This window comes from Arctopsyche grandis, chromosome 3 (genome assembly GCF_051622035.1).
Source record: "Arctopsyche grandis isolate Sample6627 chromosome 3, ASM5162203v2, whole genome shotgun sequence".
Taxonomy (NCBI): Eukaryota; Metazoa; Arthropoda; class Insecta; order Trichoptera; family Hydropsychidae; genus Arctopsyche; species Arctopsyche grandis.
Genome location: NC_135357.1, coordinates 10,890,879 through 10,915,642, shown reverse-complemented (window position 1 = coordinate 10,915,642; position 24,764 = coordinate 10,890,879). Strand labels below are relative to the sequence as shown.

General features: G+C 35.6%; 3 protein-coding genes across 4 annotated transcripts in view; 1 reads left to right on the top strand and 2 right to left on the bottom strand.

Moving 5' to 3' along the window:
* Positions 1-3,657, bottom strand: part of LOC143923068 (uncharacterized) — a 32,088-nt gene extending 28,431 nt beyond the window's left edge. The window contains exon 1 of the mRNA XM_077446566.1: positions 3,454-3,657. Coding sequence (XP_077302692.1) covers positions 3,454-3,502 — 49 coding nt within the window. The 5' untranslated portion in view covers positions 3,503-3,657. The remainder of the gene's footprint in view (positions 1-3,453) is intronic.
* Positions 3,658-4,535: 878 nt separating this feature from the next.
* On the top strand, positions 4,536-13,027 carry bsd (back seat driver). The gene is made up of 5 exons (XM_077446909.1): positions 4,536-4,784; positions 7,016-7,234; positions 8,779-8,937; positions 9,014-11,395; positions 11,483-13,027. The coding sequence occupies exons 2-5, from the start codon at positions 7,054-7,056 to the stop codon at positions 11,611-11,613; spliced, it is 2,853 nt and encodes a 950-aa protein (XP_077303035.1). The 5' UTR covers positions 4,536-4,784; positions 7,016-7,053; the 3' UTR covers positions 11,614-13,027.
* A 2,180-nt stretch (positions 13,028-15,207) lies between these two features.
* Positions 15,208-24,676, bottom strand: Uvrag (UV-resistance associated gene). 2 transcript variants are annotated; one of them, XM_077446599.1, is made up of 10 exons: positions 24,481-24,676; positions 20,733-20,880; positions 19,204-20,486; positions 18,961-19,129; positions 18,716-18,888; positions 18,407-18,633; positions 17,394-17,567; positions 17,034-17,325; positions 16,872-16,961; positions 15,208-16,797 (listed from the first exon to the last, which is right to left on the bottom strand). In XM_077446599.1, exons 1-10 carry the CDS (start codon positions 24,553-24,555, stop codon positions 15,580-15,582), a joined length of 3,849 nt encoding a protein of 1,282 aa, XP_077302725.1. In that variant the 5' UTR covers positions 24,556-24,676; the 3' UTR covers positions 15,208-15,579. The 2 variants fall into 2 exon arrangements, with proteins under 2 accessions (XP_077302725.1, XP_077302726.1); XM_077446600.1 differs by lacking the exon at positions 16,872-16,961 and having other exon boundaries at positions 15,481-16,797.
* Positions 24,677-24,764: the final 88 nt, after the last annotated feature.

Here is a 24,764-nt window from a genome sequence, read left to right as displayed (position 1 = left end):
ATAGTGGATGTAAGTCCATCGATGTAATGTCGTCTATGTATTGTGGAAGAGCCACCGTTGTCCGCGGGCATCTGTTTAGAAACTGGTTTTGAAACTGTTTCCACGTTAGGAAACTTGACTGGCGTCGCACCAGCACTCGTCCTGGGTTTTCGTTGCGAAACGACCTGATGGGAAGCTCACCAAGCAGACGCAGGCAAATCTGCGGTGTGAAGCCGCGGAGCAATTTGCATCTGATACCCAAGAGTGCGGTTCCAGAACCAGTCGTGAAAGCGAGCCACAATTTCACAGATCAGTTCGTCTCTTCTCGGTTGACAGTGAACTTGATATGTGATCGTCTTGAGGTGGTGAAGTCGACGGGGTTTTTTGAACCCGACGGGCGTTCCTGTTCGCCCACGCGCCACATTGGTATTTTTAGTCCAAACACCACCGAGAGACCAGGTCTCCAGATGAGCCACTGGAAGTCCCTTTGAAGCGTCTCGTGGGCACCTACACACACCTCCGCATTATTTTTAACCTTTGAGCTCACTACCATAGAACACGTTCTGCATAGAGAAGCCACCGCTGAAGTCACACTACTACATTTCTGTATTACGTATAAATAAAACATAGAATCATTTCAGCTTTCTCTCTTTCAAATTTTGACCAGATTCTAGCAATTTGAATAATCTATTTACATAATAATTCGATTACAGGAGAGAGCTTGTGAAAGTTGCCAAAAAAAAGGAACAGACCATAAGTACATAAGTACTACAATATCATTGCAGTTATTCTTGTAATCAGTGGCGTAACTGAAAAAATGTGGCCCGCATGCAAAAGTTACCAATGAAATAAATAAACTTACAAATTTTAAATGTCCTTTCTAGCCTATATGTAAATTTGAAATTTCTGCAATCAGATATTTTAAAGACTTTTTCTGAACTTCTTCATGTTAACCTTTTGCACTCGATGATTTTTAATGTGTTAATACCGTAAACTCGAAACGTTTTTCAGTAATTTTGTTTTAAGTAAAAATAAAAAAATATTTTTACTTTTAATTTTATTGACGAAAACACATACAATTGGTCAATAGAATAGCCATTAAATTTTTTTTTCTTTATAATAATTAATCAATGTAGAAAATATTTTCAAAGAACACCCATAATTTGAAAATGTATGTATCTGCTTGAAATAATGACAATTTCTTTCCAATGTATTTTTCGAAATACAAAACAAATAACCTAATACCTGTATAACACTGTGTGTTTAGATGGCGAATGGCATGGACTCAAATTTCAAATTTTATGACCCGTAAAATGTTGCAACATTGCACTTAAATGACAACAAGTTTTATACTTGTACGAATTATTAACTTATTATTATGCACTCATGCTAAAATTATCTTTGTTATCAATATATAATGAAAATTCAAAGATTTAGAGTAACCAATAAAAGTATAAATGACACTAACGTAATATGCTCGAATGCTGCCGCAGTGGCGGCATTAGAGTAATACGGAAAACGGCATTCGAGTGCAGAGTTAATATTAAAAAAAAAATAATTCATACATTTGACTGTTTTCAGTTAGTGTGTATTAATATTTGAATATCATTTTGAAGACTCTCCCGACCCTAAAGGCTCGCATGCACCGCATACCCCCGCGTCATACTACATATTTACGCCACTAATTGTAATATCTTTCTTATTTTAAGGATTTTCATTCCAAGTACTAATTTGGAAGCGTATTCTCAATTCAATAGAATATTGAGAACTACCTTCTAAACCTAAGCCAACCAAATTACGACAAAATTTTATGCATAATTAATCGTGAAAAAAATTGAGGAGATTGAAAAAATTGGAAAGATTTTAATGTTGACTCAAAAATATGAGAATAAAGGACAATTAATAAGTAGGTTCAAGTACCTCATACATACAATAATATATAGTTATCTTGTAAACCTTGTATAATTCACTTGTCAAAATCAGTATGTTTATATTTCAGAAGCATTTCAAACCCAACTCTGAGTAAAACCTATAAAACTATAACTGAAAAAAATAGTATGAAATAATTGTGTATAAAACAGTTTTAATTCTCAACTGAAAACAAAAATGTAATTTTGAGTTTACACTGTTGTGCTAAAATTTCACATTACAATACGTACACACACCGAAATTATTGATTCAACAGCGAACGCGGGGTATTTAAATTTTTCCGCAGTGTAAACGTAAACAATCAACGATAATGATACGCTTTTAGGTCATGGTCAAAATTTGTCACATTTGAGGTGAGCGCGCGCGCAAGGAAAATACAAAAAAAAATGTCTACACATCGGAAAACACGACCAAAGAACTTTTTCGGCGCCTACTCGAACGGCTCAAATTAACTGACGTACGTACGTTAAAAAATTAATTTGTGTAAGTGTGCGTTGTTGTGTTCGAGTGTTTGAATGTAAGTTTGGAAAACCGGTCTCGAGTAAACCGCTCATGACCGCGGAGAATGATTTTACCTGACGATGGATGACTCACCCATGCGATATGTGTCCACGCGGGACGATAACGTCGCTAAATATAATAAAATATGATGACATTGATGACAAAATCGATTGAATTAATATACATAAATAAAAAGAGTTAAAAAGGGGAGATATGTAGAATCTAGTATAAAAATATAGGTTGGTACTTCTGCAGTTTTCCAATGCTATGTAATGAAATGGCGCAAGTTATGCACTATGTATTCAAAATGGAGGAGGAAAGAATAGAAATGAAAAGAAAAGAGTCAACGATTTGATTGTACACGTTCATGACCGTACTGAAAGAATTCAATGACCTAGGCATTGGTTCCAATTGTAGCCAATTAGAGTCGAATTGTATCTTTTTCTCTCAATACTCGTAAAGTAATCTTCGAATTTATTGAACGGAATATAAACTTACTAATAAAATTTACAACTCCATTTAATCACTGCGGAAAAACGCAGTGTTGAAGTGAATTTTTTTATGACTTTATAATTTTTTCCGAAAGCGTGGAAAAATCTTAATTTTCCGAATAATTTATTTTCAATCAACCGAGCATCGACTCACATGACGACTTTAAGTGTAATTAATTAAATATTTCTTGCCTCACCAGTTTTCTGAAACTATTGCATAAAACTTAATGAACCAGCATAAAAAAAGACGAGTTTCAATTAAATTCGTATTAATCTTTCATAATATGCATTCGGTCGAAGTGCATATTAACAAGTTGTTTACACGCAATTACAAATGTTCGAGTGAATGCATACAAGAAGTAATTAATGTATGTATGTATATAAGTACAATTTAGATAAGAATCTATGACATCAACTATTATTTTGAACTTTATTGTTAAGCGACGGAGTAAAAGTTGAAGCGAGCTTGAAAATGTTTTAGCTGACAGGGATGGGGCAGAGCGTATCAGTCAAATAAGCAAAAGTTGTAAAAGTTAGTAGAAGAGTTTCGTACCGAAAAAGTCTTCCCAGGTGAGAGAGTGGTCGGAATCAGGCGCTTCCATAGCGGGGTGCGAGCCGCAGGTTGAATGCCACTGGCCGCAGCCACCACCTCTTCAACATACCGCGGGGGCGCAACCCCGACCCACGCCACACATTACTAAACTGCACGCAACAATAACGCACAACCGACCCGCACGAACACCAGACGGCGACTGACGCATCTGTCACTGGTGTTTTTTGTTTACGACAAGAGACAGGCTGTAACGCACACATTTACGGCCATTACTATTCTGGCAAAATAAAAACAAAAACATTCAATTTTAACACATTGAATTTATACGCGATTGAAAATTAGCTCGCTTCCACTGAAAATTAAACGAAGAACTTCGAACACTTAGAGCTTCTCATGGAAATAGGCATACCATGACTACCGTTTCACAAGGTTAATTTATTGTCATTGCTAATGTCAGTTAAATTTCAGTGGCGTGCGGTGGAAATTTCTCTGTTACATTTGCCCGAATAGGATACAACAGGATGCTGTGACGTTATACCGCACCCTTTTTTATCCTATTCGCGCACACCTAAAGGGCGCTACAGACGCTCTGGAATAACGGAGAGGTCGACCTTGCAGCGACCGATATTGACGCAGACCGTAACGTGTGTAGGAACATTCACCGTCAGGTCGAAGCGTATTCAGTACTCCGCACGTCGAACCAAATTCTGTTCGTTCACCGCAAGGTTTACCGCTAGACATACCGCTCTGACATTCCAGAGCGTCTGTAGCGCCCTTAAGTAAAGCTGTTCGATAGAAACGTAGAAATTTCCACCGCACACCACTGATATGTATGCACTTTGGAAAATTAACATAGTTGTATATTTACCAATAAAATATTACGTCAGCTGTAGAAGCATTTTAAATGTGCCGCTTATTTTTATTTCTTTGATTTGTATTTGTTTGTTATGTATACAATTTGTCAATTCCTACTCCAATATAATCATTTTAGTAATATTTCTATGAATCGAGGTACAGGTTGGATCCAAACAGCTGAGAATTTGATCAGTTGTCTGAGAATCGTCATTTTATTTTTTATCACTACTATTCAAACGTCGCGACGAATTACGCATTGCCGTTACATATATATTTGAAATAGAAACGGTTTATATGACAAATAGCATGCGATAAGAATTCGAGCGATAAGGCCACAGCCAGTCACAGTCAGAGGTACAGTAGCGCACAACTTGTCGGTGCTGTGGTCACTTTCTCAATTGTCGGGTAAAAATCAAGCGTCGTGCGTGAGAGTGTGCGTGTGTTTGCGGCTGCGACGATCGCGACAGCCCCCGCAGGTGAGAAGCCCCAGGCCGGGCCCCCGTCAGGGCTGAGCCCGTGGAGTCCCGCGGAGACTTCGCCCCCCGAGCGGCAGCCCCCAGGCGGGGCTCCCTCGCCCCTCCCGCCTCTTCGCCGGTACAGCTGACGAGCGGCTGTTCTTCCCTCTCGCTCGCACTCTCCCCAAACCACCATAGCTCTGTCCCGCTCGCACTCTGGTTCGTGTTTCTCGGACGAGATCCGCGTCTCTCGGAGCCCCCGAGCCTCCACTTCCGGCAGAGGCGCCTCTCAAAGCGTGTGACGCGACTGGCCCCTCATATCCGGTTTGTTGTGTTTGCACGCAAACGTCAAAACATGTTGACCCAGCAGTCAGATGCTCGGCCACTTCCTACTATCGAAATAACATCCTGCTTTTCGACTGTTTTTGTATTATTACTCTAAGCTAAAAATGCCCGGCTCTGCCCAGGAACTGATTTCAATATGAACAGCGTTGCTGTATCGTAAGCTTTTCACGCACCAACTGAACGAGATTTTCAGCAATTAAATTAAAAAACAATAGTCTCACATATTCTTTTGTTTGAACACATTCATTCAAGTATATCAAATTTAATTAATATTTTTATTTTATTATATACATACTGAGACTTTCAAAATGTATGGAAAATATCTGTAATACACTATCCTTATGCGACTTGCAGAAAAGTATTATCATATTTTAATGCACTCCACCGGGTTGAAACTTTTCTTGGCTTAAATGCTACTCATGTAGGCATTATTTCAAATTTTTGGCTCTTTAGTGAAAGTGAAAATGACATTTGAGCCAAACATCTGCTTGTACACTCATTCCTCACTTTACGGAGCTTCGTTCTATTGGAATTTTATTTAAATCCTACTGTTGTGCCCGATGAAATATCATTGCATGGGTTATCACAGCACTCTACATATGTTACAGTCGATGTGTATCTTCCAGTTGTAATATATTTTGACTAGTTGAAATATATTCCATCTAACCTGTTACCAACTGCCGTTATAGTTGAAGTGTATTTTCAGTTGGAATATATTCCGTTTAATTCATATGGCAAATTACATTCCAACTGGTCAAAATATATTACAACAGGAAATACACTTCAACTATAAGTTAGATGGAGAGATTAGGTTTTCGTGAAAACATCACTCGACTAATGAAATTGAGTTGGCAAGTCGCAAGTATGTAAGGTTTGTTGGAAACATCGAAAAAAAAAATCAATGTTTCTATGACGGCGATATCAATATCGTTGAATATTATTTATTTTCGATTTAAATAAATTAAATAAAAAAATAACTGAATCTTTACTATTATGTTTAAGCTGTTAATATTACAAATACCGAGCGAAGCCGGGTAAAACCACTAGTAAACAATATAAAACACCAATAGAAAAATTAATTAAATAAATTTTCAATAGATGGCGCTAAATGCTCAGAGACTTATTTGCCTAGAGGAGACATTGGTAGTAAACAGTATATATATATAGAAGTTTTTTGTTGATCTTTTTATTAATGCTCGTATTATATTCATACGTTTTGTTGGCAGTGTTTTAACTGTGACTTATATATGTATGTATGTATAGTCGAAACGACTATTATAGAACAGCGAGCGTTATCTTACACAGACACACAGAATAGCGATATTATATATATGATAATCTAAAATTCGCTTTGTGGGAAAAAAAAATATATTCAAAGACAATATTAAAGGTGTATAAATATAATAAAATGGAAAAGCTCTTATTGATGTGAATAGAAAATATTCAAATAAGCAATATATTATTTCAAAAAAGTAGGTATATTTGATCTGAAGAAGACTTCTGGTTAGAGTTTTCCAAATAGTCTCGTTCGTTATGTAAAGTTTCAAATATACTGATTCAAAGACAACTTTTTCAAATATAAAGCATTTCTGTAAATCAAGGAATAGGTGTATTGTTTCATATATTTTTTCAAACTTAAGTACAATACATATTCATGTAAATAATTTCATCAAACTGAAACCTTAGAAGTGACCCATATGTCAATGCAACGTGTATTTGATTAGTTGCTAATCAAGGCTTCTTGTTTGCACGTTTTGTGTCACATATAAATACTCTTCTGAATGTTCATTTGTGTTCTTTAGCATTTGCGTCGTCATAGCAAGATTAAACGGCTCTTATGAGACTGTGGTATCTTATCTCAAAGAAATTCATTTTTTAATCTTTGTATGCGGTTTTTTTTTCTACAGAATTGTATTCAGACGGATGAATGCATTGATTCACTAAAATGGGGCGTCGCATCTGCGATACTGATGCGACGACTGCCGTAGAACCGGCTCGAAAAAGGACCAGAACCATGTCGGAGAGCTGCGAATTGAACAGCAGTGTTATTATTGACCGGCCTCTGCCACCGGGGGAGATTCTGACTGATGTGACTCAAAAACAATGGAGGATTGGAAAGCCGATAGGTGAATATTTCATATGATACGGATAGTTTTAAAAAAAGAGAAGCATTATATGCTACACTAGTGGTTAGCATATAATGCTTTGAACAGAGTGGTCACGGGTTCAAATCCCACTGACTTCTGCTGGCCAGACCTTGGATTTGTGACTCCAGGTCGATCGTTTCCTATCAGAGTTTGCCAATTTATCTGATTTTCATTGAAACGGTTCCAACAAATTGGCAACCTTACCCATTTTCCCGCAAAATCTCGAGTTTTCAGCAATCTCGAATATCACTGAATTGTATAAAATGCTGCAAATTTACAAATTTGACCATATATGTCTCTGTGAATATTAATTGATATGTATTTATATACTTTGTATAATATTTGTATCGAATGTACAATGTTTCTGGCCAGGAAGGCGCATTGGGGTTACTTGTTGGGTCTTCATGGTATAAATTAAAAAGATAAAATAAAATGGGAAAAATCTAAACGTCCATTTTATAAAATAAATGTGCATTTAAAAAAAATTTGTACATTAAAAAAAGTTTCCGTACATCACAAAAAATTTGTGTGCATTTCTAAATGACGGATACAGATTGCATTATAAAGTTTGCTTTGATCATTGAAAAAAATATTTGCTACTTAAAAAGTGGATGAAATGTGCATTAAAATGACAGATGAACTTTATCGGTAACGTCGCGAATACCAAAATCCAAACCAACGTTTGGTTAGGTTTTATTTATTTATGGTTTGGTTAGGGTTGGTTTTATTTATTTAAGATTACAAACATCCAAATCTACCAGCAGTATAGCTAAGTGGTTGCGTTTATGTTTAGCCCCAAGAGATTATTGGGTTCGATCCCGGGCTAATATTTAACATACTGCTGGTTAGATTTGGACGTTTGTGAGTCCAAATCGATCGTTTCTTATCAAAGTTTGCCAATTTTATCTGATCATTGTTGAAACGGTTCCTTAAAAATTGGCAAAAATTAATTCTACCTGCTTTCACAAAACTTTTGTAATATTAATGTACAATATGTAAAAATTTATGTAAAATTTGAAAAAAAATTAATCTAAAAATCCATAGATATCTCAATAGATTAATTAATTAATTGTTAATTTTGTGTTCTTCGGCTTCTCGAAATACAGTGATCTATGTAATAAAAATGCTGCATTGTTTGTAATTAATTGTGGTCTTCCTGTCAAGGCGCATTGGGGTCTTCCTGTCAAGCCTTCCTAGTATATATCTATGTAAAATAAAATAAAAATAAATAAAATTTCACTAGTGAGAAACAAAAGTAAACACTTGGCAGTTGACAATTGTCAATAGCGATAGACTGCAACGTTGCCACTTTTTATATCTATTCTAATGCTAGAATCTATTTTTTCAAATGATCGTTTCATATTGTTTAATGGTCACTTTATAATGCCAAAATATTTTAATCAATGCACAATACGAGATTGTTTAATGCAAATTTTTAATGCACAAACATTTTTTTCAAGATACAAAGTATTTTTCTCAATGTCCAGTTAAATCGTACCCTAATAAAATTTGTTTATTTACAGGTTGTGGAAGTTTTGGCGAAATTTATTTAGCATCTGATGATATAACTAAAGAAGCCAACGCTCAGAATTCTCGCTATGTTATAAAAATTGAACCGCACTCCAACGGGCCTTTATTCGTAGAAATCCACTGTCTTATAAGAACAGCTCGTCATTCCAAAAGTATTACAAATCTACATACTATGAATCATATTTATCATTTATACATAATGTTATATATATAATTTTTTCTTTGCAGTAAAAAAGTGGCAGAATGAAAAGAAATTGAAATTGTTAGGCATGCCGCATTACATCGCTAATGGATCACATTTACTAGACGATACACGCTATCGGTTTTTGGTCTTGCCTCGTTATGAACGCGATGTTGAAAAAGTTCTGAGGTTGTCGAGTACACACACAATGCAATTGCGGAACGTACTCGTATTGGGCGCTCAAATAATTGACATTTTGGAGTATTTGCACTGTCAAGGCTATGCGCACTCGGACATAAAGAGCTCAAATCTAATGGTCGGATTCAACGGGTCAAATTTCACCAGCCAGAACTGCAGCCAGGTCAACGAAACAAACGCGGTGACCAGAAAAAGTGACATAAAGACAAAACCAAAAGTAAAATATGCTAGTTATTATTACGACGAGGATTTTGTTTTACATAATTATTTGTCTAGCAATTCGAACACAGACTATGAAACAGACGACGATAGCAGCGATGTTGAAAAATCGCGAACTTCGAAATTTATCAGCCTATCAAAAAACTCTAAAATCACACAACCGCCTGGGAATTGCAAAAATATGCGTATGAAAGGCCTTTTTAATTTACGCAAATTAAAATCTGACGTCAACTATGAAGATTTGAATAGTTCTATATGTTCATACGATTCATATCAAGATTTGTTAGAAAACAATAACGCAAAAAACAAAATACATTTTACTCAACCGTACAATCAATTGCATGAAAATAAGTGCTCCGATAACGGAGACGATAATGAAATCAATCATTTTGAAGAAGCTGTGTGCAGTCAATCTCCGGGACAGGTGTATCTATTAGATTTTGGTTTGGCATCAAAGTTCATCGATTCCGATGGTACCCATAAAGAGTTTATGATGGATCAGAGAAAGGCTCACGATGGAACGTTGGAATATAGTTCAAGAGATTCTCATATCGGCGCTCATTCTAGGCGTTCTGATCTTGAAAACTTAGGTTATAATATTTTAGACTGGTTGACAGGAAGTCTTCCGTGGAAGAAGCCGGAGATGCTTCAAGATCCTACATTAGTACATGCCCTTAAAAAGAGTTACATGGAAGACGTCAAGCGGTTGATGGAAGTGTGCTTTAAATCTCAAACCTATCCAAAATTTATCGAAAAATATTTCAATTACATAACAAAACTTGAATTTCACGAAAACCCTGATTATCGGTATTGTAAAAATATATTCATAAATGAATTTCGTGATAATGGTTTCGGTACTGCTGAAGATATGATTTTGAATTTCAATAGTAATTTCACACCTAGAAAGAGAATTAATTATTCAAAAAAGATTAATAAAAATCCATCTAAGAATACGCCTCCCGACTTTTTGAAAAGGAATGCTATCGTCAAAGTTTTCGGACGAGAAAACCTTCACGGAAACTCTTGGGAGAATGATCTCAAAATGAATATAATTCGAGAAAGTTTGTCCAACGATGGAATAAGAAAACCTTGCATATCTAGAAACTTCTTTGTATCAGATGCCGATTTAATTGCTAAGCTTAGACAAACTTTACTATTGGCTCACGACACTCCGAGTAAAAAATTCTCTCCCAAAAATCTGAGATCGACGAAACATATAATAAAAGTAAAGAAAGGTGGAAGAAATAATAAAAATAATATTGGAAAATTTGGTAATTTCCTCGGCTCCGACAAGCAATACACCTGGGCCGAAATTCTAGCGGGAAATCCAGAAAGCATAGCAAGAAAAATTGAAAAAGGTAAAAACGGTCAATGCACAATTGAGAAGAACCACAGCAAAAATCCTAGAAGCCGTAAAGTATCAAATGCCTCTGATGTGAGCGTAAACACTGTTGAACTGAATGCTTCTCCAATTCTTTTGCAAAAAGATTATCTGTCTAATTTAAATCCAACATATGCTATGAAAGAAGTCGTTGAAAATTACAGACGCAAAACATTAGGAAAAACCCTTGCTAAAAACGACGAATCTGAAAATGTTTCAAATGAACAATGTTTCACACCGGCCATGATTAAAGTTATGAAGATCATAGAAAAAAGACAAAACGAAAATGTGATAGCAGAAAAAGAATCTAAAAAAACTAAAACCAACATTGAAAAGAAACCAACACCCAAAAAGAGAACTTCAATTAAAAATAGCAAATCTAAAAATATAAGCACTACACCTCTACCGAGTAGCAGTAATGATAAACAGGCTCCAAGAAAAGTACAGTATAAAAAAGTTTTGAAATCAAAAACGACAAACAAAGCAACGGCTAGCAATGAAAATACAACCGAAGAAGAATCAAACGTTTCAGTAAGAAAATTAAGATGCCGTTCAATAACTAGTGTTGCTGGTAATTCGCCATCAAAAAAAACAAAAACACCCAAAAGGAAAGTCGAGATTGTCATTGACGGTGAGAATTGTATAATGTACAATGAAACGATTGATCAAAAGCATATAAGATTATTATAAAATAACATATTTTTGTTTTATTTTTCAGCAAAACCCACTCCTGTGGATTTCGCACCCGCAAAAGGTAACGCCACCAAGCTGAGAAAGGTCCAAGAGCCCCAAAAACGAGCACCCGTCAAAAGAATCATCGCCACTCGAAGCCGAGGTCCCGTCAAGTGAAATGCAAAACCTGAACGAACGTTACCTCTTCTATGTTTCACCATTAAATAAGTGTTTAGTCAACTTTCGACGACGCATATTTTGTTGAATTGAATGTCTATTTTCTGTTTTTATTCTCTACGCTTAATATTATGTTATAATTTCGAACGTTGCAGCATCCCAACGTTCACCAGTGATATAAAAATTAAAAAAAAAATGAATTAAATGATCATATGTATGTATGTAATCTGAACTGTGAGATCTGTAATGAAAGCACTTTGGACAAAAAGTATGAATTTCTTGATTTGTTGATACATTAAGTCACTCGCAAATGTACGCGAGTGGTAATTGCAACGGCGTTGTTGTATTATATTTTCCAGTGAATTGTTTAGGTTAGTGTAATTTGAACGAGAGTACAAGCAATGATTAGTGATTAAACGAGATATTATAGCGATGACTGAAAAAAAATGAGCAAATTACTTAAGCCTTGTTGTTTTACTGAAAGCCGACGTGTCTATTCGTCGATTTCTTTTTATTATATTTTGTTTTAAAATATATATATTTCTCTGAATGTATTATTAAAATAATATATGATATAGCTTGTCGTGTACGTACACTTGCTTTTAACTGTTGAAAATTTTAATTAAATTATTTCCTATGTCTGTATATAATGTTAAGGAAATTATTTCGTCATTTTTAAATGATTCTTCCGTATGTTCGGATACGAATATAATAGTTGAATTTTAACCATTGCATGTTGTGAATGTCTGTGTTAAAAAAAATAACAATAATTTATGTCAATCGGATATTTGTGATGGTGGTCGATTATCTTAAGGAATTATCAACGGCCTGGCCCGTCTATAATAATTGTACGCCTTTTAGCATAACCTTCACTTATCAATGTTTTGTAGGAAAATTTGTCAAAATACTGACTTCTGTTGTATTTTTGCGGAATTGATGTCGCATTTATTCCATAGTACTGAAGGTGTCAATTCTGCCGAAGTTCAACAGACGACAGTAAGCTTTGAGGTCTTGAAAATTTGCTCTCTATATACTAATGATTTTTCCTGTAAACGTATTTCTAATTCATGGCAATATTAGTTGCAATTTTGTAAATAATTTTAAAAAGCTGGTTGTTTCATAATAGTGAATATAGTTAAAATATTAATGGAAAAAGTCACCTGAGCCCATAACTAAATGAATATTATCCAATTTTTCTATTATAAGTATCGCTTGCAAAAGCAGTTCCTTTTAAGTGTAACATGTATGTAATAAAACTGTCAGTATGTGACGCAAATATTCCTCTCGCACTTGATATATTATATTAAGCTTGTAGTTTTAGGCTTCGCTTAATTTTTTTATACGGTAAAACTTTTTTCCGCTGCTCTGTGTCAACTAGTGGAAATTCTTCAACTTTCTGTCATAAACTTTTGAGAAGAAATTTTCGTTTTATTTATCCATACACCTACAAATACAAAAAAAAATTTGTACATTAAAAAAAGCTTCTGTACATTACAAAAAAATTGTGTGCATTTCAAAATGACGGATACATATTGCATTCGAAAATTTGCTTTGATCATTCAAAAAAATATTTACTACTTGAAAAGCGGATGTTTGCTACTTAAATGTGTATTACAATAATCAAAATACGAACCGACAATGACCAACGCTTCTCTCTACTGGATTCCTTCTTTTTTACTCTTCGGCTTGCGACCTTGGCTTTGACTCTACGACCTGACATCATTCAGTTGTCAATAGAGGAAGACTGCAACATTGCCTAAAATCTATTTTTTTGAATGCTCGTTTCATATTTTAATTGTCACTTTATAATGGCGAAATATTTTATTCGATGCACAATACGAGATTGTTTAATGCACCGAAAATAATGCAAAATTTTAATGCACAAACATTTTTTTTAAGATACAAAGTATTTTTCTCAATGTACAGTTAAATCATACCAAAAAAAAAAAAAAAATTCAACATTCATTACATGTATTTATTTAATACAAATATAAATGAGATGTACATATACTATCATATAATTAATAAATATATTATAGTTGAATATATGTATGTATATAGGATCACAGATGTGCCATATCAATTCGACAATATATATATTATACATTTACAACGAGAGAAATAAAACAATGCAGAAAAGAGAATATTACATACATTAAGGCGTCATAAACGATGATATTTATGTGAAATGTTTTCAATAAGCTATTTCATACATATATAAGTTTGATTATGATAATATATATTCCATCGAAACATAATTTTAGATATAGTCCGAAACCATCGCGATAATTACACAGGCCTGATCATAAAGCTTTCAAATATGTAGCTGCCAATAGTACAATAATCAAAGGCAACTCTACCATATGGTTAGGTTAGCTCGGCACAGTACTGCACAGAAAAGACTGCTTTTATTCATACTATACAGCACCGCTCGTTTTCAGCACGTTCATGCTTGTTTTAGACGAGTGCAAGGCAAAATCGGTTTACATATACATGCATTACAAATGGCAACAATATGGCGCAATATTGCTTGCGTCGTATCATCAAGTCAATACTGTCGCAATATGACGTTTCCGAAAATATTCATATACGAGTGAAAGTTCATTCGTTAGTACGAGTGCGTGAATGTTGTATAATATGAATAGATCGTGTCAGTTACTGCTGTAACATCCACGCCACATACATATTACGGAATATATGAACGTGTCGATATGGAATGTATTAAAGAAAATTGTTTGTACTGCTGTTGCCGGCTGAAGCTGTGCTGATATAAATTAAATTTTATTTGTCGCGATGGCCTCTTAGTCACATTAACAGTACATTGTTCAAAACTGCATAACGATAAATCAACTCTGGCAAGATAATAATTAAAATAAATAATCGTAAAGTTAGATCTGAAGATGCACACAAAGTGATGAGAGTTGCAGTCATATGTGAAGCCGAATCCTATATGAAACTATGTATATGTTACAGTTGAAGTGTATTTTCAATTGTAATATATTCCAACTGGCGTTTTAGGTCATTCAGGTTCGAATACAATTCAGCTAGTAAATTATATAATATATCTACAAGCGTAAATACACTTTCAACAATGTGCGCCAGTTGTAATCTAACAGTTGAATTTTAACAGCTCTGATGTTTTTTCGAATGTTTTAGAATTCAATAATGCGTTAATATTTGCTAGATATTAAACTAGATGTTCAAAACAAAAATGTGACTTGCCAACTCAATTTACTAGATGAGTGATGTTTTTACGAAAACCTCCATCTAATTTGGTACCAATTTATAATTAAACTGTATTAACCAACTACCGTTATAGTTGAAGTGTATTATCAGTTGTAATATATTTTGACCAGTTGGAATGTAATTCACAATATGAATCAGCTTACGTTAGAAGGAATATATTCCAACTAGTCAAAATATATTACAACTGAAAATACACTTCAATTATAACGGTAGTTGGTACCAGGTTAGTTGGAATATATTTCAACTAGTCAAAATATATTACAACTGGAGGATACACTTCAACTGTAACATATATAGTAAATCGGACTTAAACCTCGATCGTTATAATATAATTTGTCATTTGGATTCAATCACAATCAACTTTATTTATCATATGTTTTATAAAATGACTTAGTTCTTATGTTCTTAGAGCAGGCCTCGCTTAAACCACTGTACATCGTCCACTCTACATAGTAACAAATACTGCAAAAAAAATTAAACTCGAAATCAATAAACATTCATTACATGTTACAATCTGTAACACCAACAGTATCAGTAGTAACATTCATCGAATATTACAAACGCAACTACAATAAGTTTATATACAATTCATAAATATTATTTATATCACAAGGGGGGGGGGGATACAATTTGACAACAAAAATTATGAGCGTAACAAAAATAAAGCTTAACGTTCAACTAAATTTGGTCTAACAAAACATACATTATCTACACTTACGATCACCTAATATCACTTGGTATATTCGAATATACCACCTCATCGGCCCTACTGACGCTTGGCACATCTCCGACGACACCCCTCGTCTCCGATTCGTTCAAATATTCAATCTGCGTACTTTTAACACTGCCGTCGATAGTCAACACGTTATCTTCCATCAGCTTCAGATCCTCGAGCAGTCTGTTGGCGTCGTGAGAAGCGTTACTACCAGCATATATCGACTCGCTGTCGTCAACATACATCTCACAGTTACTTATTCTATCCACATCGTACTCGTCGGGCTCAATATTCATCACACTCTCTACAGGCACGGTTGCGTTCTCATCGTACACTTCCAATTGGTGATTATTGTCTTCTGAAGATTCACTCCCGGGCACGTCTGAATGACTCAAAGAATCGTTAAAGTGCGAGCTGGCTGTCATCACGGCTTCAGCGCTCGGTAGAACGATGACGTCGTCCATGTTACCGGTGTCGTCTTTTATCTCTTCTGTATCGTTTCTGTTGGTGATCTTTTCGAAGACATGAGGGCAGTTCATCTCGCATAGTTCGCTGCAATATGAAATTTGGTCTAATTTTTCGATATCGATGACTGGACATTCGCTGCCTCTTTTCATCTCACAGTCGTTGGGTTTTACATTTTCTTTTTCGCATTTTGAACGTTCCTCCAATTTCGTATTGGCATTTTGGTCGGATACTTCACAAGTCTTCAACTCTGTACTTATGCTATCACCGGAAGAATAAGTAATACACAAATCCGTCAATTCTTTAGTGAGTTGAGTTACATGCGATTGTAAATTTTTAATTTCTACATTTTCTTTAGACAAGTTTGCTACTTCTTTTTGACTCTTTCGTTTTGCTTTCTCCTTCATGCAAGATTGCAACAAATTGTCTTCTAAACTCAACTGTTTAATCATTTTTGACGAATGCTTTTTTCTGTCGACCTTTTGAGACTGTTCGAAATCATCTCCAACCGAGAATACCACTTTGTTTTCAACTTTCGTCCCAAAATCGTCTCCAGGTGAGACGGCCTCTGACGACAGAATTCCACTAACTTTAGTCAGATCGGATTCAGAAAATGACATCACATTTTGAATATCATCGCTAGGCGAATCCGACGGATCAGATTCTCCTAGTTGGGCGCCCGTGTGGGAGTCGTGCATCATCAGAGATGGCTCACTGCCAATGACCGACGTTGGACTCATCTCAAGACTTTGCAAAACCTGAAACAGGACAAATAAATAACGATGAAAAGAAAAGCAATAAATTGCACACTTAACAAGCGACTAATACTGACTTGCTCTTCAATGTAACTTCCGACACTTCTCGAGTACCGGTGTTTTCTAATGACCATTGCAGTTTTTGGACTGTGTCCATCCACAGAGTCCTACGCATAATAAAAATTACACTGAAAAGAAGTCATTTTGAGACAGCGAACATCATCATTAAACATCCATACCTTGAATCGGTTGAACTGCCGACCGCCCATATTGCCAAATCCGCCAGATACCATGAGACTGCGGTTCGAACGATCGCCTCCGATGGCTACTAAACTTCTAAGACTGTGATGAGGAACTTTACGTATGGCACCAGTAGAAACAGAAGGATTCGACGTAGACGATACTAATTGGGGCAACGTTACGCTGACCGGGATCAAAGACGGAGCGGAGAACGGATGAAACAAAGCATAGCCTGCAACCCCTGCGGTTTCTACCGACGAAGCTGAGCCATAATATCTTGACAGCTCCAAACTGCAAAATGATTGTTGAATAAATCTGCTATATAGAGTATTAAAAATCATCAGGAGTTGTAAACTCACCTAGCAGATTGAGGAGGAGGCGTCAGAAGCTTGCGAAGATTCGATAGCGTATCCTTAGGATCAGGTGGAATGATCCTATGAGTTGCCCAGAGTAATTGTACAATGTTTTTATTCAATAAATATAATCCATAGCGAAACATCACCGAATCTTTGTTACGAGCAAAGAGTGGAATTCTGAAATAAGAATAAAACTATAGCCGTAAAATCGAATTAAAACACACCATATAAGTAGATAATGATTAATACAATCAACTAAAGCTGTCGCGATATTTCATATACATATATTATTGTAAATGACAAGTTATACTCATTCCATTACTGTTAATTGAATACTTTGGCATATACTTACATATGGGCAGATTAAAGGTTTATTCATAATATCAAGCAGTTCACGGCTACATCACGTAAATGACAGTTTCTATTCATACTATCCAGCACCTCACGGTTTCAGCACGTTCAAAAAAGTTTTAGCCGAGTGCAAGGCAAATTAACTTATACATACATTACAGAGCGCGATGATACGGCGCAATATTGATTGCGTCGTATCATCGAGTCAATATTGTCACAATATGACGTTTCCGAAAATATTCATATGCGCGCTTTTGTTAGTACGCGTGCACTCGCCACTATGACGTCACGTCAATTTCCACAGTGGCCAAAGAAACCCGGTTTTGCTTAATACGTTACAGTGACATGTACAGCTGTATAGTATGAATAGATTTAGTCGGCTACTGCTGTTACATCTACGCCACGTTAGACATGAATGTGTCTATACAAAATGTATGATGCAAAATGCTGGTTACGTGCAGTTGCCGGTACGAGTTGTGCTAGCATAAATAGATCTTTTTATGTATTAATATGCACTTATTAACATCTAGTGATTTAAATTTTACGTGTTTAACATAAGTCTTTGCCTAAAATTGCACGACAAAGCCTGCCAAAATGCTATGAAATAGCAACAGCCTCAGATTAACCCTCAAATTGTTTCATTAGTTAAATACAAAATAACTAACTCGTGATTCTGTGACGAGAGATGATCGATAACTTTAGTCCTAGAGCCCATAAGACGTAAAGGGTGCCTCAGAGGAACTGCCAAGAGACCAGCGGCGAGTGCGGCAACGTGTGCCGAGCGTCCTAAAGCCACTGCTAAGTGAGCTTCAGGTACCTGTCGAAGACCATCACTGTCCCCTTGACAAGCCGGCAAATGTATATCCAGTATGCTCAATCCACCATGTTCATCCTTAAAAACACGTAGAACATATACGATGAATGATTCACGCCTCACATTAGAACAATTACTGTGACGCATGACGAACGCATACCTCTTCAATAGAATAAATTATTTGTATATCTTGTACGAGTTGCCACCTCCGTATCCAGAGAAGAGATGCTGAACGAGCACACAGCTCACCGAGAGCGGCTTCAGATTTGCGTAGCTCCTTTAACTGCTCCGATTTTCTGCTTAAAGAGTGGTACTTTTGCATCAGATCACTCCCTACAAGTGTTAATTAACAATTTTATCAACAATTGGGATTGTTGTTGAACGTATTTTAGCTCAATTACATACCATTGTCTTGATTTTCTTCGAATAATTTAGTCCGTATCTCTTTAAGATGTCGAATTTTTCCTAATATTGCGTCTCTTTCATCTTTTAATAGTCGTCTCTTAAACCGGCTCAATTCGGCTTGTTTCGTAAGACAAGCATAACGCAATCGTTGTGACGGTGAAGGTTGTGACTGTCATTCAAAAATCATTATTGTCATTTCAGATAAAAATACATACAGGAAAATTGGCTAAAAAAAAAATTTACCTTAAATTCCAATAGTTTATTCAAAGGTAATGTAAAACGCCTATCACAAGAATTTGTATTGCCGAGCAATTTTCTACTGAAATTCCTTCGATTACTACTAATTGAGATTCCCTCATCCCTCTCTTCGGTCAGAGTGTGTTTGGCATCCTCAGAACATTCCTCATCTTTTTTTAATTCGCTACATTTGTTGTTTTCCGTCATTGGATTAGTTTTGGAACATTCTGAAAGAATTTTACCTAGATCTTTTCCCTTCGTATGCTTACATTTGCCAGTTAAAAACGAAAACTCTCTGCTAGATATACTCAAATTTTCAGATCGCGAAAAATCCTCGTAGTCGACTAAAGAATGAGTCGGCGAAAGATTTTCACAGTTTTCCATCGCAGACTTTTGGTATATCTTCTCCTTGATTTCCTGCACAGCCTGACTTCTCTTATTAATGGAGTATTGTAATAAATGTAATTTACGCAACTTTTCCGCATTGTAACTAGGTCGAATTTCCGACTTGAGAAATTTCATTGAGGAATATCGACACTTTGGTACAGGTAGCAAGTTAGCATCAAAGTTTTCGGCAGTCTCACTCTCTTCAATATTCGATAAATCGCGATTGGAAGTACTTAGAGAGCTGCACGATTTGATATTGTCATTGCTACTATCACTTCCCGAATACTCCCGGATCTCCATGTCTCCTTCACTCTTTGGAGAATGTTCGTACACGGAATCACTTTGAGAATCACAATAAAAACGATCCTTATAAGAGTCGTTCGAGATCCTACTCGACGGCACGTAACTAGACACGCGACTTTCAGCAGAATTATTTTGCCTAAAAGCCGTGGCATTGGGAGGACTGTGACTTTTCGATACATATTTACCGTCCAAACCCTCAGATCTCCAAATTCCCCTTCCGGGGGATACAGACTTTGATTCTTTGACGTTTCTCTGATGTCTGCTGTTTATAGGTATTTTCCTTGACGGAGAAGCTGCCTTTCCAACCATAGAAGTGTCGGAAGTTTCTCTCGAAACCGACTGAAGTCTCAATTTTTCATAAGAGCAGAAATATCCGCCGATCATTTGGAATATTAGCGTATTCTCTTTAAAACTCTTTGGAGTGAAATTTAAACTCAAATTGGCACCAATGTGAAGAAGACCACTGAAGTTTACCCCCCATGTTTGTATTATTTGATCAGTTTGTTGAGAGCATTTGGAAGACGCACCGTTACTACTATGCCGAATGTGCCGCCAAACACGTACAACGATATTCAGCGACGACATTTTATGAATGAGCTCTGAAAAACAAACAAACGTATAAGAAAGATAAGATATGTATATGCAAACAGAAATCTCTAAACAATAGTCGCACAAAACGGAACAAAACATTAACAACAACAGACACAATACAACATTCACGATTATAAACAAATATTAAAATCAAGAATCAACATCACTCCAACGATAACGAGTAAATAATCTGAAGGGTACATTTGCTTAAATATGTAATCATTTATGCGAGAGGTTGTTAAAAATCGATTTACCTGAATCTATTTCTCTCCATTTGGGGTGATTGGAGAGCAGCTTCTCGCTAGTGTAGAACGGCGCCGACATAGTCGTCGAGTGCAATGTATAATAAAGACTTCCTTGCTGACCGCTGCTGTCGGAAGATTGCATATTGTATCCGACAACCTGACGAGAGGGAAAATTCCAAATCAAAAACGAGAGTAAAACAGACGAACATGTGATTGATAGCACCATAGAACCAATTTAGTTCATTGGGTCATCGGTATCGGAAAATACGTATACACATATGAATCATAAAAGCATTATCTCTGTTTTATATAATTATACATATTATAATAAATAATAAATAAAAATAGTCATATATTAATGCAATAATAAGTAGGATTGCTTTATTATGTATGTATGTGAAAATATTTATTTTAAACTAATGCTATTCTGGTAAATACGATAAAGGCACAATTGCATATCACAAATCATTGATTGAAAATAATATAACATAAAACCATAATACGAAGTGAGAGCTAACATTATGTGTAATTTGCAAATAATGCGACTGTTTACATTTTTTGTTAAATAATTTCAATGATGAATCATTACAAAGTCTGATGTACTTTGCTTTTATAGCTACGTTAACGTTCAGAACGATAATGACAAAGTATATATTAATATTAAACGTATCAAGCATTTTCTATTGTAATTCAAAATTTGTACAATTTTGACTTTCTTGCATTAAATTTGTCACAAGACCAAAAATATCATAAGAATTTCAATAACGGTACTACCTATTTTTTTGTTCAAATTCGACCTTCGGTACTATCAGTAGTACCGAAATACAATAATTTAAAAGTTATGTTAGTTGAATTGTTTTGAATTCAAAAGAAAACGTTGAATCCGCTATAGTTTGTATGGATAAGTTCAAGAATGAGTCAACATTCAACATCCTTTTTGACCTGCTATTCAAAGGAGCCGCTAAGTGTAAATAAATCATAAATTTAAAATCAAAAAATGGTAAAACTATTACGCGGTGTATTACATTATATTGTAATAAATTAAAAATTATTTAAAATAATTATTAATTATCCAACAGTTAAATAATTACTAATTTATTGGTAATTAATTTAATTTTAATGTACTAACTGCATAAATAAATAAATTAGTATGTAGCATAGCTCAGTGGTTGCGTTAATGCTAACCACCGAGATGTTCCCAGATTCAAGTCCTGGGTTGACCTCAATTGAAAAGAATTTGTATCTGCAGTACTGCCGGTCAGACTTGGATATTTGTGACTTCAAGTCGATCAGACTTTGACAATTTATCTGATTTCATTGTTGAAACGGTTCCTCATCAAATTTGTGAAACGATCCTACCCACTATTTGAATATCATTTTAAATTTATGTATATAAGTACAAGTTTAATACCATAGGTGTCGCTCAGTGGCAACCCGTAATGGCATCATGGGAAAATATAAATTTAATTCAAAAAAATAGCGAGGTTTTTTTTTTTGGTACTATCAGTAGTGACAAATGTCAGTTTGCTGAAATTCCTAATAACACATCATTCGAAGAAATTTTTATCGGATAAAATTCGGAAAGCGCTTTTACCTCACTATCAGCTTCTGCTATGACGTAAGTTATTTACTTATCGTATGTCCTTGCTTGCGTCATTTTTATCATAATATTTAAGCAATTTAAACTCGGCATAACAATCACACAACGAACCAAGAAAGATGAGATAAAACCAAACGTATATTTGTTATTTTTATACAGCCTACTTAAAAGCAACGATGAATTCAACTTGAAAACCACAACATTTTCCAAACGATAATAACGATTGTGAACAAATATCAACCGTGTTTTCTTTTTGAATCAAAACGATAGCATATTTATAGTCTCAGATAAACTCGACACGTTCCCATGAAAATGAACATCATTTGTATGGCAGTCTTATGAAAGACGACCTGTTTATTTTTAGAATACGAGACGATCTGTACATACGTACATACCTAAGATTGCCGAAGTCCTAAAAGACCAAACAAACAACGACGGTGATTAAATCAATCGAGACGGTTTCACGATAAAACTGCATGTACTATACACATATATACTTTTCATCGAATATTGTTTACATTTCAACGGTACGACACGTGTAATTGTTGCACAAAATCTTAAGCAAAATCATTCTCGATAAGAATTCCCGTTCAATACAAACATAATCCGATTCGTAAGCTATGCATGTTTTTGAATACATGCAATTCTGTCGGTATCGATCTGTTATGGGAACACGATAAATGCATTTCGCGCATAATTAAACGCAGAGTGTACATTTGTATTATATAAATGTAATACAAACAATGTATTATATAAATATAATGCAAACAATGGTGTCATCCATCATTGGGTAACAATATCTGCTGAAATAATACCACTGAAAATTATCAAACTATATGTGGGTATGTGAGTGAAGTAAACCTAATAGAGAAAAATCTATATATAGTGTAATATTAAAATTTATTACACATCCTGGTCTGAACCATTGAAAATCTCAAAAGCAAATAATTTAGAGGTTCTTCTTCTTCCTAATTCTTTGTACACATCTGGACGTTGGTGACCACCTCGTCGATTATTTGCGGATATCCGTATCAGTCTTCAGCGGCTCGGAGCAGCTCTTCGGCTCTCATATCGGTCTACATGCGCATGTTCAATCCATTTTCTACCTATTACTTTTCCCATGGTTATAAAACGGAGCAATTCGTATTTTGGAACCTGCATCATGTGTCCAATGTACATACATATTTCTCTCCTTGATGACAGAAACAAGTTTCTTGCCTTCGGGCAGCTTCGTTTATGACTTTTTTGGTCCATAGGATCTTCAGCATACACCTGTAGACCCACATCTCAAAATCTTCGATGTGGCTGATCATCCTAGTCTTCAGAGTCCACGTTTCGCATCAATATAACAGCACTGACCAGACGTAGCTCTTCGCGAATCTCAAACGAGTACGAAGATTGAGATACTTGTTTGTAAGCGCCGACTTAAGTTTGATGAACGCTGTTCTAGCCATCTCGATGCGGATTCTTTTTCTTAATCTTAACGGCAAAATAAAATGCATTTTCTTAATTGCGCAATAAAATTATTTAAATACAAAACCATGTACTATTTCGTCACATTCTAAAAATACTCGATAATTAAAATATGCTGAAGTGTTTGGAATAGCATGGAACGTTCAAATATTGACCTAAATGATAAAATCGATGGTAAATAATTTAAAAAATGATTGCATTTTAAAGCCGCCAGTATATTTTAGCCGCCGATTTATTAAAATAAACACTACTTCGACAAACAAACAAGAATGTTTATAAATTCTACAAATTGAGAACTTCGACTTGAAACATCTAGATTGAATGAACAGTCGTTACGACTCGTATAAAAATTTGTATTTGAAAAAAAAATGCATTTGATTAATTGAATACGCATAAATGTTATTTCTTATAAGCACACAAATCACACATATGGAGTGCCATATCAGATGGATATACGATTCCGGGAAAGTATATGGAGTGGTTGATGTTGCAGATTGCAAAATTGCATTAGCAGATCCATGTGCGATTTGTGAGCAGATGGCAGCACCGTCCGCATGATGGGGAATTCAAAGTGGATTCAGAGTAGGCTGTGGATGACGAAGAGTCCAGGTGACGTTTGGTGTGACGCGCAGAGTATGCATGTGTAGGTGTGCAGGTGTGTGGGTGTGCTGGCGAGTGTCGAACCTGAAGCAGGTTTCTGGTGCGCAGTTGCTGCGTGGCGAGCGGCGTCCATTCGCGACACCGCGGCTGACCGAACATCCTGAAGCATCACAACCGACACTGGCAATCCACAGAACCGAGAGACGACCTCCCGGCAATCCACACGACTGTCAACTGACGACCCCCCCCTCTTCATCAGCCGTCAGCACATTATAGTTATGGTCCAAGCATTGCACAATACCACCATGCGCTATTTTTATTTTTATATAATATAATATAATAAAAGTTTATTTTCTTTCAAGCCACGT